This window comes from Drosophila virilis, chromosome 3 (genome assembly GCF_030788295.1).
Source record: "Drosophila virilis strain 15010-1051.87 chromosome 3, Dvir_AGI_RSII-ME, whole genome shotgun sequence".
Taxonomy (NCBI): Eukaryota; Metazoa; Arthropoda; class Insecta; order Diptera; family Drosophilidae; genus Drosophila; species Drosophila virilis.
In genome coordinates, this window is record NC_091545.1 from 7,891,681 (window position 1) to 7,908,020 (window position 16,340).

Genomic DNA, 16,340 nt, shown 5'->3' on the forward strand with positions numbered 1-16,340 from the left:
TATGCGACGTCCTATGGGCAGACGGTTAGGCAACAACAAAAATTGCACAAGCTTTTATTTGCACTTCAATTTTGCCCTCGACACGACGGGCGACAGTGCCTGATGGGTGGGGGGCGTCGCTCTTTATGGCAATTGCAATCCCCCACTTGCAGTTTGTTAACTGCAACTGCATTGCAATGGCAACTGCGGACAAGGACTGTATGCAATCCCGCTCGAAACCGGGAAGCAAGAGTTCCCGCAAGTCCAAGACAAGTGCCACTTGCAGCTATTTTATTTTTGAATGTCCTTTGCTGCTTATCAGCGCTTAAAATCAGAGACGGAGAGCGAGAGAGCTGGAGAGAAGTCTGGCCCAAAAATAAAAGTGAGCAAAGTCCTGTGCCTGTCCCACCGATTTGGGCTGCGACACGAGTGCAGCACAAAAAGCTGCAGGTGAAATGCACGGAAACGAGCCAAATAAAATCATGTGACACTTTGTGGTTAATAATGTTGTGTGTACATCCAATGTGTTGCGGCCATTGTTTCTTCGCATGCCCCAAAAAGTAGACCGTGCGGCAGCCCACCAAATAAAGAAAGCCAAACAAAATGAGCAAACAGCAACGAGCGGGACAATCGCCGGGGCGTTGTTGGCGGCGGCGGTGATTTAAATGCAAATTTATTATCATGCAGCCAGCAAAAATAATAAAAATACATAAGCGAACCCCCAACGCACACCCTTGAAAAATAGCATAAATAAATGGCAAAAAATGTTGTAATAATATTTACAAAATGTCTGCTTGCCCATCTTTTTTTTTATTATTATATTTATCATATTTTTTCATTTTTTCACATTTTTTTTTTGGTCTTGTGCAGCGTTTACAGGTTGCAACAATTTGGGTTGGGATGGATGGATTTTAATTTGTGCATTTGCATTTACATATTGATTAAACGATTTGCATATTCACTTTCATCATTATTAACGCAATTTGATTTAGTATAAAGCTTACTTTTTATTAAACATTAATTAAGCTAATTAGCAGATGTAACATAATAATTGTTCAGTCATTCATTCGCTCGTTTCATCGTCATCCTCGGTAAAAAGAAATCGCACAACATCCGTGATCAGGACAACGCTGCGATGCCGTGCTGCCAGCATTCGATATGCCACACAGGCATAATACCACACCAAGGACATTAGCAGGGCCACCAGGCAGGCGCATGAGTATAGCTCAACGATTCGGTCCCAGCTCATGGCCAGCCTGTAGACGCGTCGTCCCATCTTGGCAATGAAAATGCCAAGGGCGGTTGCAAATACGGGCAGATTGACGCAGATGCTGCGATAGCAAATGGCCAACTGTTGTGACATCTTGGTCTTGTTCGTCAGCTCCATATTGAATTAAAAAACTTTCACAATTTTTAGAAAAAAAAATGACAGCCAGGCCTGTCAGTGTATTAGCTGCAGACGCTCTGATTTTGACAATTCTAGCCAGGCCAACTGCCAAAAACTATCGACTTTTAGTGGCAAAAATCGCTTGATTGTCTTCATTTTAGTCTTGAAACTTTCTGAAAACTGAAATTTTCATTAAGGTAACATAATTTGGTTTCTTATTTGAAAAATCAACTGTTATCGACTATTGTGAACCAAGTCCATTGTAAATGACCTTCCCCTAAAACTTTTGTTTAACCTACAATTTTAGCTTTTTGGATTGCTAATTGAAAAGTGTTTTGAAATGTTTTGTCTGAAGCTGCAATTCTTTATAACTTTTTCTTTATAGCCCTTTTTCGGGTACTTCAAGAGTCTTGGTAAATCTGAGGCTCTTTTCGAAAATATGCAATTTTTGCACGTTTTACCAGCTAAGTATTTCCCACAGTTAAGTTTTTGACTCTTGCTCCCAGATTTTTATCCCAAATACCTAGCGCCAACTCATTTTGAGCTCAGCAAGAAATTGACAATCGTTTGGATCGGATATCAAAATTAGTTTATGGAATGCAGAACAGCTTCTTGGGTTATGTTTGCCTTTGAACTGCTGCGAATGCGAGTTGGAGGCCAAATTCTCATTCTTCATATCGTAAGCCATGCGTTTTATGTGTGTGTCTGTGTGTGTGTGTGTGCGTGTGTGTGCACATCGTTGTAAATTCCGGGGCGTATTTCCTGGCGGCCCGTCTTATCTTTGTGGGCAAACTGTTGTTTAAGTTTGCCATTTTTCAACAACTCATCAATCTGTGCTCGATGCCATTGCTTTAGTCAGCCTTGCTCTTCCGGGCTGCCACTTGAATACTCCTGCCCGGAAGCGTCCAGGCTTTGAGGGGAGTCGTGGAACGGGAGGGGGGAGTGTAGGGAGCGAAACTAACTTATGCGAGGCACGCACTCACCGCAAATGCAGCAGCAGCATCAGTCTTCGTCTGCAGCACCCTGGGCATCATCGAGTGCTCTGTCTGCTAAGCGTATGTTGGGCAAATATGGCAACGTTTTCCTGATTTTCCTTTCCAGTTTCCGACTGGCTCTGCTGTTCCGGGGGCTTGGCTTCGCCGCTGACATTTGCCGCTGAAGTTTCACTCAAGAGGCGCACACACACACGCGCGCACCGACGCTGTCGCCAATGACGGCAAACTTTTTTATTATGTATTTTGTACTTTTATTATTCATCTATCATCGTTGTTATAGTTTAATAGAAAGTTTAAAAGTCATCAAACGCCAGCGCCAATGACTTGGCCATATGGAACGCGCACATGACACGTCCATAACTCACAATGCCACAGTTTGACAGCCTGAAAGTGAACTCGAACTCGGGCCCCGCCATTAGCCTAAGCCTGGAGGCCGCATTCATTTTGCAGTCCGCTAACGGTCCAGCTGGCTGCCAGCCAAGCAAAAGCCAAGTCTCCGCCTATTTTTTTTTTTAGATAAACAATGCAATTTACGAGTATGCGGCGAGCGGACGTTTCATTAGCATTGAAGATGCCGTTTTTGAGGTGCTCCAGCCAACCGACTGCCACCCATCCCGCGTCGCTGCCAGTCAGCGCCACCCGCTGCCAAGTCGTTAGTGTTAATTAACTTGGCGCAGAGTCAAGTGCCAAAAGTCGATGCAGAAGACGTTGCATGCACCCAACTTGTCGTTGCTGTTGTTGTTTTTTTATTGTGCAACAAACATGTTGCACATAACTCAGGCCGCAAAATTCAATAAAAATGCGTTGCAAGCATCCATGAGACGTTTATGGCCACATCGGCCACGCATGCAAAAACCAAAACAACCGCAAAGTGTTTCTAATAAATTGTGTAGCAACAACTTTGGCTACAACTACAACAAGTGTTTAAATTTATCGCAGCTGCGATTTGCACGCCCCCTCTCTCGCATCTATCTGCCACACACTGCTGCTGTTTGTGTGTGTGGAATAAACAAATAAAAAATTGCTCAAGCACTAACAATCTCGTTTCTCAGATACTCTGTGAAAATGGATTTTTATTTAGTATACTATATGTTAATAAAATTTGTGTAAAAGCTGTTCTTTGTAGGCCTTAAAAGCTTTTACTGAGGCTTTGAAAGGTCATTAAAACGTTAAACAGGCTGAATATATTCCCAGTGCTTCATAAAAAAATATTTCTCTTACAGCTTTTCATATTTATTCATTTCCTTTATAAAAGGGAAGCTTTGGAAAGCTCCCTAAAGCTTTCACCTCTCTGTACATTCTCTAAGTGCTTAAAATTACACTGTATTTCTAGAGACTTCATTTAGTTGTTAAAGCTTTTTATACTGATATTTCATTCGAAGCTTTTGACACAGACATTAAGTTGAAAGCTTCTTGTTACTAAGCTTTGAAAGCTCATATTTGCAGCAAACATAAAACCTTACCAAGCCAAAAGTTCGTTCTATGGATTATAATAAAATTTCAACAAATAGTATTTGCCAGGTTTTAGGTCTTCATAAAGCTTTTGGATTAATTAAGATTTGAATTGATCACTTTTAATAGTCTCTTGCTCAAAATAAATGCTTAACAAATGCTGCAACATATTGATGCTTCTTGCCAGCATACCCCAATTTAGCATTCAGCTAACAAAGCTCAACAATGTGTTACATGAGCCAAGCCCGAGGGCCGAGGGCTTTGTGAGCGCGCTGTCCAAGGCTGGCGCTGACTAAACAACAGCAACAACAGTTGCCACCAGCAGCAACAGCAGCAGCAGCAGCAACAGCCACAGCAGCAACAGCAGCAGCAAAAGCCACGAAGAGCAATTATGATATCGGCCATGATTTTGTGGGCAATTGGCTTTAATGGCTGGTGGGCCGGGCCAACAGACAGACAGACGAACCTTACAGACGTTGAGTGTGAGTGAAATTTATTTAAACGCTGCCAAATGGCAAATTCAGTCAATCGGCGGCAACTGTCGCTGCCACTGTACCGGGCTATTTAAATGTTGAGCCCACTAATAAATGCGCTGGGCATTTGCCAGCTGCAGATGGGCAAAACAAAAAGAAGAAGAAGAAGAAGAGGAAGCCTAAGAATCGCCTTGGAATAAAAGCCAGCCAAGTTTGAGTTCCTGGCAGCAACACTCGTATACACTCTATACTCCCTCCAATTTTTTTTTTTTGCTAAAGGAGTACAATTTATTTTTAAATTGCTTATATGATAATCGTTAGCATTAAAAACCTTCGCCTGGCACTATTTTCCATTTTCAAATCCTATTCCGTTTTGCCCTTTGCTGTTGCCAAAAAAAAAAAAAAAAAAAAAAAAAATAGAATAAAGTGTTGGTGTTGCTTGTATTTATTTATTATTCAAAGCGTTATCGGCGAAGTCAGAGGCTGTGCGCGCCAAATTGGGGGCTGGCTGGCAAAAGAGCTGGCAGCGAAAACCCCAAAGGATTAGTTATGATAAATGTGTTTTATGAGCGTGACACACACAGAGAGGCCTGAGCCCCGGCTGGGGTCCTGTTCCATTTAATGCACAGATAATGAGTTCCTTTGTTGGCAATATGTCAAATCGCTTGCCCAATATTTTAGCCTCGACACTGGCAAATGGCAATACGAAAATGTCAAAGGATTCTGATTCGGTTTGCCGTTTTGCTCTTTGCCACTATCTCTATCGTTCTCTTTCCCTCTCTATCTCTCTTTCTCCCACCCAGAATTCATGTCTCTTGTTCTGTGCGCGTTGAATCGTGTTAATTGCTGCGGCCCCAAACACCAAAAACGCCCACTCGAAACTGCATGAGATTAGAGCCAACTACATAAATCAAGCAAAGTTACCCATATTAAGCGCCAAACCTTAAGAAGGCCAATCAATTAAAAAGCTTTTCAATTTATTTCCATTTTGCCGCTCTGATCCATGCGTGTGGGAAATCGGACAGCAGGGGTTAAGCCAAAGTTTTACATCATGTTTGTTATGCCTCGAAAATTTAAACTAAATTTAATTTATGCTTGAGCTAAAACCCACTAACTAGTTAATTAGTATACGGAAATAGAGAATCTCAGAAGAAGATATTACTGTTAAACATTTAAGTTCAAAAATTATGCTCTGAATTTTAAGTATTTGCTGAAAACTATCAATTTTAATTTCGATGAAGCATGTCTATATACATGTGAATTCTTTGTAGAAATTTATCTGATCGGCCCCGTTGGGTTGATAAACGCGGTTGAAAAATTGATTCGGTGAAATTCTGAATTTCGACCGAACGAACTCAAACTTGTCTTCAAGACACAACATTAAAACTTAATACGATTTCTTAGCGACTTTGGATATTCCGCTTGCAGCTATGGAAATTTGGCAGAAAATTTTAAAGTTTTTTGTTTAACAACGGCTTCAAATGTAATTTCTTAATATATTTAGGAAAATTTATTTGATACGCTTTTCTTAAAATCCTCCGCTCTTGAATGGAAAATGCTGGTCATAGGAAACTTTTATAATAACTTTTTGTTCTTAATTCGATGGATTTTCAACTTATTTTCAAATAGTGAATATAATAAATATTGCCTTACTAATTAAAACTATCTCTTCTGTTCTTTCAGTGATGTGTTTTAAAGTAGAGAAAATATTCATACGTTTAAATGAACAGGTGAGTACTTAATTAAATGCACCCCTTAAATTTTAACATAGCATATACATATATTAAGACAACTTTGATGTGCGCATAAGTTATATATATATATATATTTTTTTGTTTTTTTGGGAAACCTTTGAGCTAGTTTTTATGTTGGGATGGATTACAACATGCCTGGCGGCGTTTTTCCCTTGCCAGCAGCAAATGCAATTATGTAAGTCAGCAGCATAATCGATGAATGGCCGTTCGTTCCCCCTTCCTACACCACATCTTTCCTCGCTTGTCATTGATAAATTGTTGTTGTTGCAGCTGCTGCTGCTGCTGCTGTTATTTTCGATATTTTTTTCCTCTTAGCCATTTCTTGTGGCATTTTAATACCCTTAACCCATTAAAAACGGCCAAAAGGGGTAAATTCGCTTAATACATGCCTAGGGAACAGGCAATAGTCGACATCTTCAATCACATAATGTATATAAGTATATAGTCGATCTAGCTAAGTCTGTGTGTATGTCTGTTGGGCCAGCCTTTTACCTGTATGTTTGAACGTGTCGTCCTGAGAGCCTATAAGATCTAGATATACCAAATAATGGCATGTCAAATATTCTAGAGTATAAACAGCGGCTGAATATATTACATTTTTAATAGCTTCTTGAAATTTTCAAACTGATCGAACAATAAGCACCGAAGCTATTAAAGAATGCAGTTCCCAAGGTGTGAAAAGAAAACAAAGCCGCAACACAACGTGCCTATAGATGGGCGTGTACATGTGCTGCCATCTATATGGGCATAGAAGGAAGCTGATACAGGGTATGAATACAGGGTATCTCCCCAGTCGGGCACTTCCGACCGTGCACATACCTACTTGCTTTTTGTGGGCTGCGGCTGCGCACAATTTACGGCAATATCTGGCTGATGTTATAATTAAATTAAATGCCAAGCGTTCAGCACCCGCAGCACATCCCCTATCTCCACCGCCTGGCTGCTCTTCTTCTTTTCTTTTTTTTTGTGGATAATTTCAATTTCTGGTAATCGCGTGCTGAGTCCGCGTGACTCGAAGCGCTGCCCAATAAATATTTCACTTAATACACGATTTTAACGCCTACCTCAGGCCCAATGCATACTATATTCCACAATGTCGTCAGTTTATTGTGAATGTTGCTCTTATTGTTGTTCTTGTTGCTCTTATTGTTGTTCTTGTTGTTTCTTGGCCGTCGCGTCCCGTGTGCGACTCGAGTGAATTGTTACAAAACGTTTACACCATTTTTCTTCAGGCGCTGCGACGCTTTGTCAGCGTTTTGTGTTGCAAGTGGCGAAAGGTGGCCAAGTGTGTACGTGTCGAGCTGGGGGGGAGGCGTGGCAGCAGCAGCAGCAACAACAAATGCCAGCGGGCATGCCTCAAAATGAGTTGACACTTTGCATGTCAGTGTAATTTTGAAATATTAATCACATGCCACACACACTGCAGCTCAGCGCTGAATGCGACCATTGTGAATGGGAATGTTTGCTTGGCATGGCATCATATTTAGCCTACCTCCCACTGCCACTCCTCCCCCCCCCCTTTCCTCTTGGTGCGGTGCTGGCCAAGGCGTTGCTATTGTTGCTCTGCATATTACGTTACATGCGAGCATTAAGCATACTCACACACACACACACGCACACATACTCATTGCCATTGGCTGCATAATCAAATAGAAAACTCGAGAGCATCTGAGTGGGGCACTAAGAGTGCCTGGCACGGGGAGGGGGGGGCAGGGCTAGTTGAGTGAGGAGCCTGCCCGGGCGTAAAGCAATTAGTGTTGCATTTTATGGCCTTTAATGTGGTAATGGTTTCGGGTAATTAACAATTATGTCTAACTACAAATGCGACACGTTGCCGATTGCGTGCGCTCTACACTTGCCGCAACAGGGCGCAACACACGCCCCACACACACACACACTCTCTCTCTCTCTCTCTCTCTCTCTCTCTCTGTCTCTCTTTGTCGCTCTCTCTCTGTTGCACTGCGACTTCCATTTCCGAGATTATTACAAATTTTGCATATTTGAAGTAGCGCTGCAAAGTCAAAAGCTTCCTGCGGCAGTTGCAGTGAGGCGAAATTAGCCGTGGCTGTGACTAAGTAAGTGGTTTGCTTATTGTTGCTACGTTGGGGCATTGAGCGTTGCGACATTAAAATTTCAGAAATTTCTATGCAACGTGCACCCGTTTGCGCGCTCTCAACTTGGCCATTTGAATGCTCCGCCCACAGATTAATTGCCCATGCAAATGTTGCCAAGGCGAGCGAGTGCCAAAAGGAAAGGGAGAGACTAAAACAAGTTGGTGCCGCCTAATGAGGCACCAAGAAAATTAGCAATTCACGAGCACAAGTATTGCACTTCTCAGATTTCAACTTGACGCATTGCCAACTATTAACAAATGCATTCAAACAAACCTATTGAGTAATAAAATATTAATTATTGCTGCTGTTTGTTGATTAAGGATCGCGGCAGCTGCACGGTAAATAAATGTACCTTTAGCGCAAATGCAAGAGAATTTTTAAAGTTTGGCAACGCTGCATCGTTAAGTTCAGCTCTAGGAATAACCGTATTTATTGATAATAACTTGACAGGACTGCAAAGCAGGGTTGAACCGAACCGTTTTAATTGAGTTGTTCAATTAAAACTATGAAAATTAATGATAGGAAAGCTTTGTTCAAATCTTAGATTCAAGTATACGAAAAGCCAATCAGCATGAGCGGAGCTCTAGGGCAGGGGAAAGAAAACCACAGACGCATATTCTTCTTGCAGCCCTGGTCATTTACTCACTTGACAGGGTTGCCACTGCACACAAATTATTTGGTAAGTAATTAAATAATATTCTTTGATTATAAGAGAGTATTTGTTTTTTTCTGTACTAAACAACAACTCACTCTGCGATTTACCATAGAATTGTAGCCATTCGGCAAAACAAATCTCATATTAAATACGATTTAAGCTAGATAAAAAGCTCAACGGCAATTAAATCACTCTTAGAATTTAATCCCTTTTGTTGCAAATAATTTAAGAAAACCGGAAAACCCCATATATAATACGCTATCAAAAATGCATTTAGTGTACAGGCTCCGCCTGTCTGTCTCTTACCCGCTCGCCTCGCTCGCTCTCAAATATGTTTAGCGCCCGCCTAACGACCAAATGGTCAATGATGACCGCCATCCCCTCGTCTGCGGATCCGCCAGCAGCTAAACAGCGCTCTGCGGTCTGTGTTGGCCAATGGAAAAGTCTATTAACGCACACGAAACTGTTAATTTTGCTGATGCAATTTCGGCTCAATTTATTGTGCACCCACAAACACTGTACAACAACAACTGGAATGAACATCACAAAAAAAAAAATATGAAAAACAGCAACTCTTGCACGCCGAACATGAAATACTCTCGCAGATATAGAGCTAGAAAGTGCTTCCATACAAAAGCTTTCTTTTTGTTTGATCCGATTCTTTCCACTGTTTATCCCAGCTATGCTGGCAGAAAAGCTCGTAATGCTATGTTTTTTATAAATATCTTTTAAACAATAAAGTTTTCTTTTTAAAAATTGTATTTTCTGACAGATTTTTTGATATAGATCTAGATGATGAAGTAGTTCGATTTAAAAGAAAGAAAAACTAATAAACTCTAATCTCCACTTTTCTTTCATTCAAGAACTTAACCTTCGCCCGATATTTTATATGGCAACCATGTGTTTATATATATATATTTTTATGGGTGCAAGGACGTCTACTTCAAAGTGTAACACTTTTCATAGCAAATTCATAATATCCTCTGTGAGGGTATTCAAAACTGAAATAATACGCTGAAACGAGTCTCGGGCGAACCGAAATTGAAAAGCCAAAGTACATAACAACAAACTGGCGGCTAGGCCTGCCCCACCCCACTGCCGCCAGCTGGCTCCCAATACCCAGTTCGAATCGTAGCGCCAGTGTCGGGCGCGAAAATCAATATAAATATGCTCCGGCACATGGCCATGGAGCTGGCTGGAGCACAACATGACAATTTATGTGCATTCAGTATGCAGCCAGCTAAATAGACAAGGCTGCACTTGTGCCGCGTGTGAGGATCGGGCTGTGGCACTGCGTGCATGGCAGACAGACACCCCCAACCTGAAAAGTGCCATTCGGCCTGGGCCAAGGACACAATGGCTTCCTGCACACACACACACACACACACACACACACACACACACACGCACAGGCGCACAGACACGTAACGATAAAACTTGAAAATGCTGTTAGCTACAAAATTTGTTGTCCGACTTTGTTGGCGCGTCCCATGCAGATTTTTTTTTCTCTCATTTTTTCGTTTTTGTGAGTGGGGCCTCTACTAATTTGAGGCGTACAGCTATTGAGTCAATATATTGCGCACAATAAGCGAACCTCCGGCCAACACACACACATGGATACACCCCCGAGCTCGCTGTAATGCACGCGCCGTTGCATTCGTGTGCGTGCAATTGCAAATTTATGCACTGCGATGTAAACAAGGCAAACATTTCCGCATCGACAGTCGAAGCTAAAGCAGCGCCAGCAGCCCAGTGCTGGAAAACGCAATAAAGCAGCGCAATTGTGAATTATTTGCAGCATACTTTCGGGCTGACGCTGCAGCCCTGCATTTCTAACTGGCTGTTGTAATTGTAACTGCGCCGCGTTCAACGCCTGAACAAAGCGGACAAACCTAATTACAGCTGCAGACAAGCCGGCACCCGACCTCCCCGACCCCCCCCCAACCCTCCAACCCCGCGAGCATCCCCGTCCCGGTCCCTGGCCCTACTCTTGGCGCCCACAATGGTCGCTTTGTCAGTTCGTTTAGCGGCACAAATTGCTGTCCATTGGGTTAGCTTCATAGAGCGAGTCCTACTCAATGTTAGCCGTTAGCATTTTGGCCCTATTTGCAGCGCCCGGCAACACCTCCATTCATATATATATATACATATCCAGATATTCAGGCCACATAACTTTGTCAGACATTGCGACAACTGACTTTTCAACTCGCAGCCGCTGTTCCTGCTTCTGCTGCTGGTGCTGCATTTCGCATTGCCCCAAATGGCCCCTGGTATTGCCAGGCTACACACACTGGGTATATTGGGTGCTTTATAAAGTCTCTACGAAAACATAGTTGGAATATGCGTAACTTTAGCATACATTATGCAATTCCCTGAACACAGTTAGGTTAGAATTCGTAGAAGTTTTTCGGTAGGGATCAAAATATAAATGTCTATATATAAAAATGTTTTTTCCAACAAATCAGTAATTTCGTAGAATAACTTATGTGATGTAGGGGTCATTACGAATGAGATGTGAAAATTAAAGTTTTCCACGAAACGGATGAAAAAGTGATGTGCAAAAGTCAAGAAACCTCTGCAACTGTAACATAAAGGGAATTTCGGAATTATCGCCATACTATGCGATTCACATGAATTCAAGAAAGGCGTTCTTTGATAATCTGTGTTACATTAAAATCTCTGCTGCTGCAAATGTAAAATACAGAATTTTTTTAATATCCACCCTACTATGCAATTCTCATGAATTCAAGTAAGGCGAGCTTTCATATCAGGTTTTATATAAAAACCTTGTATTAGCAATCTAGCTTAACTCTTCCATGGAAGTACTCTTATACGTATGTATGTATCTGTGTTTGTATGCACGTATAAATCATTTTATGCCTTACTCTTTTTTCTGCCATTGCTCTAATCCGCTCTTTACTCTCCTTTGTTCTTTCGGGTATGTGTTTAAGGGAAAGTCAATTATTCTTCTAATTAAAGAAAGCAACAAAATAATCATCCATTTGTATGGGTAAGTGTTTGTCAGGTATTTAAATGGAAATGTACACAAATTTTAATTAAGCACAATTGAATGCCATTCTTCAAATATCTACGTTTTACAGGGTAACTTATAAGGCAGCAGACCTTACTGTCACCAGCCCGCTTCTTGTCGCTGCTGTCAAGTGGACAACGGCTGTGCACAAAATAGAAACTTACAGAAAAGAAGAAAAAAATATTAAAAAAAAAAAAAAAGATACAGTTGGGCCATGGCAAGTGGCGGGCGGCAGTGCGGGCAAATATTGTGCAATGCGCCGCTGCCGCTGCCAAACAACAGAACCCAAAAATCTATAACGTCAAATGTCGAACGCTGCCGACCGTCGACTGTGCCGGCGTCCTGTCGTCCGTCCGACCGTCCAACGGTTCGTTTGTCCGTCGCTGGTAAAGGGGCAAATGCGTCTGTTTTATTTTACTTTTGCATATTTTTTGGCGTGTTTCAACTACTGCGGCGCTGTCTCTACATTTTTCAAGTTGTCTGCGTTTGACGTGCACGGCTGGGCGCTCCACTGCGTCTACATCGAAGTCATTGGGTGGTTGGCAGCGACGGCGTTGGCGTAGTTACACTTCGCCCTGTGCTCTGTGTGCGGTTGTGGTTCGTTGCTTGGTTATCGCCCAAGCGCCCCAAAAGGCGGACGGGCGGTCGGTCGGTCGATTGGTTGGTCCGGGCGATGGGTGGCTTGGCCGCGACTTTAGTTCGTTTTTGGTAAGCCTGTTTTTTAGTGCCTTCCGTAACCATTAAATTTTACGTTTTTATTAGCGCGCCTCAGACCCGACCCAGCCGACCCAGCTACAGCTGCAGTAACTGCCAGTCAGTTCCATGCCCCGCTCCCAGCGATTCCCGCCCCGCCACCAAACTCCATTTGGCAGTTCCACCCGCGCACAGCTACAACAAAATTTTTGAATATTTCCGTTTTGGCTGCCAGTTTTGGGCTTGCGACTCGTCTACAAAATGCAGTTTTGCATGCACTTGCCAGAGGGAGTCGCCGCAAAGAAGCGGCAGACAATAATGAGCAGGAGTCGAAGGAGGCAAAAGGCAGAAGAAGCACCAACAGATAAAACAGCCAGAATTGCCCTTTTTTTTTGTTGCCTTATCAGCGCCTCAAAATCGTGTGGCAAAAGTTGTCGCGATTGGCGAAAACACCGTTGGACGTGCGACTTGAATTTTTGGCCGCAAGTGGCAACAACAGTAGCAGCGGCAGCAGCAGCAGCAGCAGCAGCAGCAGCAGAGGCAAAAGAAGCAGCGACAGCAACCAAAAGTCACTCAAAAACTCACTCAAGCTAATGTCCTGGCAACATGTTGCGCCCTTTGCAGGTTGCAGTTGTGGGGCGTTGTGTATGCCAGATGCACGAGGGTCTGCGCACAGCTCGAACATGTTGCGTGCGCTGAGTTTGACATCCACAGGATTGAGGGTTGCAGGGGAAATGCGTAGACAGCCAACCGCTGTAAACTCTTATACCAATTTTCACTCAAACATCGAACAATTGAACTCCACTCAGTAGCTCACACACCACAACTCATTTTCGGCACGTTTGGCTCAAAATTCGAAAAGGAAAAACGGAAGAAAACTAAAAAAAAACAAAATCGGAATTGTCCGATCCATCCGACAATAGCCGTTGCCATAGCAGAAATGAATCTATTGCGCAGCTTGCGTGCCACACTCAATGAGTTCTTCTATCACAATTATCCTTGCATATCCCTGTGCTGCTGCCTGTTGGCGCTGGGTACGGCCTACCTGCACTATGAGTGGAAGGTGCACAGCTATGATCTGATGTCCTGGAAGCGGCTAAGCGAGGCCTGCTACTCCGCGGACGTGGACCTCTTTCAGCTGCTCGTTCTTCTCACCATTTTGATAATCAATATCATCTTTGTGGGCCTTATTGTTGCCGCATATATGCGCCCGCTGGGCCAGCGGGACACCGAACTGACGCTGCTCGAGATTAAAGATCGTTTTGCCCGCTTCATATTGTTGCGTATGATTGCGCGCATGGACCGCATTCAGGGCAAGCTGGCCGCCAAGCGCAAGAGCCTCAATTTCCAGCACTTTGCCCGCGCACATCACAGCATGGTTAAGGCGGTCGCCGTATTTCGGAAGGATGCACGCAAACTGTTGCTGCCGAACGAATCGGAGATCATGCAGCCCATCGAGGATATCTATGGCGTGGCCGATGATGAGGAGCGCGCCCTACGCCGTGATGGCTACTACAAGTTGCCCATCGATACGACAGACGCGACGGTCAAGAGTTTGTTTACTGCGCAGTGAAAATGACGCAAGAACAAAAACGATGTCGACTATGATGCCGCAGTCTCTGTCGCTGGCGATCTCTAACTGCTATGCAACTCCGATTTTGTTTAATGCATCCTTTAATAAAGTAGATCCTTTATCAAATATAGCTAGACAAGCGCCGCATCGAAACATATATATGGTTGAATACATCTACTTCCGAATCTTTCTTATTTTATTTCTTGAAGCTCGTGATGGCTATCGATAGCACAATTAGTTTGGTGCGCAGTAAAGCGATATCAATATCGATAACAATAACAATCATGTCGAGTTCCTTTCGATTGTAGCTCTGATTTTGGTTAAAGCTCATATCAATATCAGAATAAGATATAAATCGACTGTATCTTCATTTCTAGCTCTTTCTCTTTCTGTCTCTCTATCACTCTCTCGTACTCTCTTACGCTCATCCGCTCTTTCTCTGAGGCAACAGCGACAACACTCGATAACTATACCCCTTTTTCATTAAATATAAATTGTCCCCATAACTCCTTTTATTCCTTCCTCTCAAGAAGAACATATCAGATTCAGGGCTATTCGTATATCTGACTCTTTTTCTATTCCATTCTCTCCCTCTTTATCTCCCCATCTCTTTCTCTGAAGCCACGACGATTTCGCTTTCTCATTAAATAAACTTTATCCTCCACAGCTCTTTCTTTCCCCCGATCTCCACGCCTACACTCTACACTCAAGTACGCATTGAATTCAAAGCGATAGCAATGGTATTTTGGAAAATGTTATCGATGGCTCCATTTCGCCACTGATTTTAAAGTTGAGTTTTTATCAACTCTAGGTAGCCGCTGCTGCCTGCATACATCCGCTCCATAATTGCTTTTATCTATGCATGTTCGCTCTACTCCCAGCTCCACCCAACCTCTCCACACTCATCCAACTGCACTTGTTGTCCAGTGGAGTTGCTCCTTAAAGCCGTTTTATTGTTTCAATTGTTGTGCTGTGCGGGCGCCTTCTTTTGTTGCAGCCGCACTTCGACTTGCAGGCGCGCAGCTTTTTATGGCCGCATTGTGCGCCAGCCGAGCAACAACAATAACAATAACAATAACAAGCCAGCGAGTCATCGTTGTCCTGGTTGTTCTGGTTGTCCTGGTTGTCCTAGTCGTCGTCGTTGTTGTTGTTGTTGTTGTTGTTGTTGCTGTTGCTGTTGTTGTTCTTGTCAGGCAGGACAACAGAACAACTGCTAAAAACTAAAACGCCATGTCTGCAGCTCAAAAACAATATCTAATGTTCTTCTCTACAGGCAAAAATATTTTTGCAGCGTCTTTTTCCACTCTTGCCACGCTTTGTTGCCAACGCTTTGTTGTTGTTGTTGTGGCTGTTTCTGTTGCTTCTGTTGCTGTTTGCCTTTAAAATTAGCTAAAAGCCAAAATGTGCTGTCGCGCAACTTCAAAGCATTGCGCGCTTCGCTGCTGCCCAAAAAAGTAGGCAACAAAAAATAATACACAAAACACGCACTTTTCAAAAATTTACTTTGCGAAATGACTGCCTAATTTCCGTTAATGTGCCATGTCCGTGTCGTTTCAAGGCGCCACACACACACACACACACACACACACACACACACGCACATTACACATACGGCCCGTAGGCCGTAAGCTAAAATTTTTGCCCAACTGCATTACTTCATTTTCCATGCGCATTTTTCTTTGCTTTTTATTCGGTTGTTGTTTGGGTTTGTTGCTGCTGTTGCCGCTGCTGTTGTTGCTGTTGTTGTTGTTGTTGTTGTTGTTGTGGTTGCTGGAAAAAGACATTAAGTAGATTATAGTCTGATTGCATATTTGCGGATATGCGCGCCATAAACACGTACGGACGTGCTGCAACCGCAACAACGCGAACAACGTTAGCGAAACAACGCGTTAACAAAAAAAAAACATAAAAAAGTGGAAAAACGAAGCGAAAAATGAGAGGAAAAACAACTAAATAGACATATATATGTATGCGTGTATATGAAAGGAAAACCTGTAAAACGTACGTGCACCTAACCGCAGACTAAATGACGCCATCCCACTGGCTGGAGCTCTAGCTACAGCCTCGGCTACCGCTGTCTTCTACTGCTGCTACCGGAAGTATTTCTGGGCTATTCCAGTCCAATCGATTGAACATAGTTACAAGTTGTGTGCCGTTCTGCCTTGGCAGTCTTTTAGGGTGCAAAAACCGAGCTGCCTTAGTCTATATTTAATTTAATATCTACAGTTCCGTTT

At 43.0% G+C, this 16,340-nt stretch overlaps 2 protein-coding genes across 2 annotated transcripts; one reads left to right on the forward strand and one right to left on the reverse strand.

Moving 5' to 3' along the window:
* Nucleotides 1–961: 961 nt before the first annotated feature.
* On the reverse strand, nt 962–1,447 carry LOC6623168 (uncharacterized). Its single transcript, XM_002046687.4, has one exon. The coding sequence runs from the start codon at nt 1,364–1,366 to the stop codon at nt 1,043–1,045; it is 324 nt and encodes a 107-aa protein (XP_002046723.1). The 5' UTR covers nt 1,367–1,447; the 3' UTR covers nt 962–1,042.
* Nucleotides 1,448–13,347: 11,900 nt separating this feature from the next.
* Nucleotides 13,348–14,259, forward strand: LOC6623157 (uncharacterized). The gene has a single exon (XM_002046688.4). The coding sequence runs from the start codon at nt 13,474–13,476 to the stop codon at nt 14,104–14,106; it is 633 nt and encodes a 210-aa protein (XP_002046724.1). The 5' UTR covers nt 13,348–13,473; the 3' UTR covers nt 14,107–14,259.
* The last annotated feature ends 2,081 nt before the right edge of the window (nt 14,260–16,340 follow it).

What these genes read in the sequence shown, in the direction of transcription:
- LOC6623168 (XM_002046687.4), bottom strand. Translation starts at nt 1,366, where the DNA reads ATGGAGCTGACGAACAAGACCAAGATGTCACAACAGTTGGCCATTTGC.
- LOC6623157 (XM_002046688.4), top strand. Translation starts at nt 13,474, where the DNA reads ATGAATCTATTGCGCAGCTTGCGTGCCACACTCAATGAGTTCTTCTAT.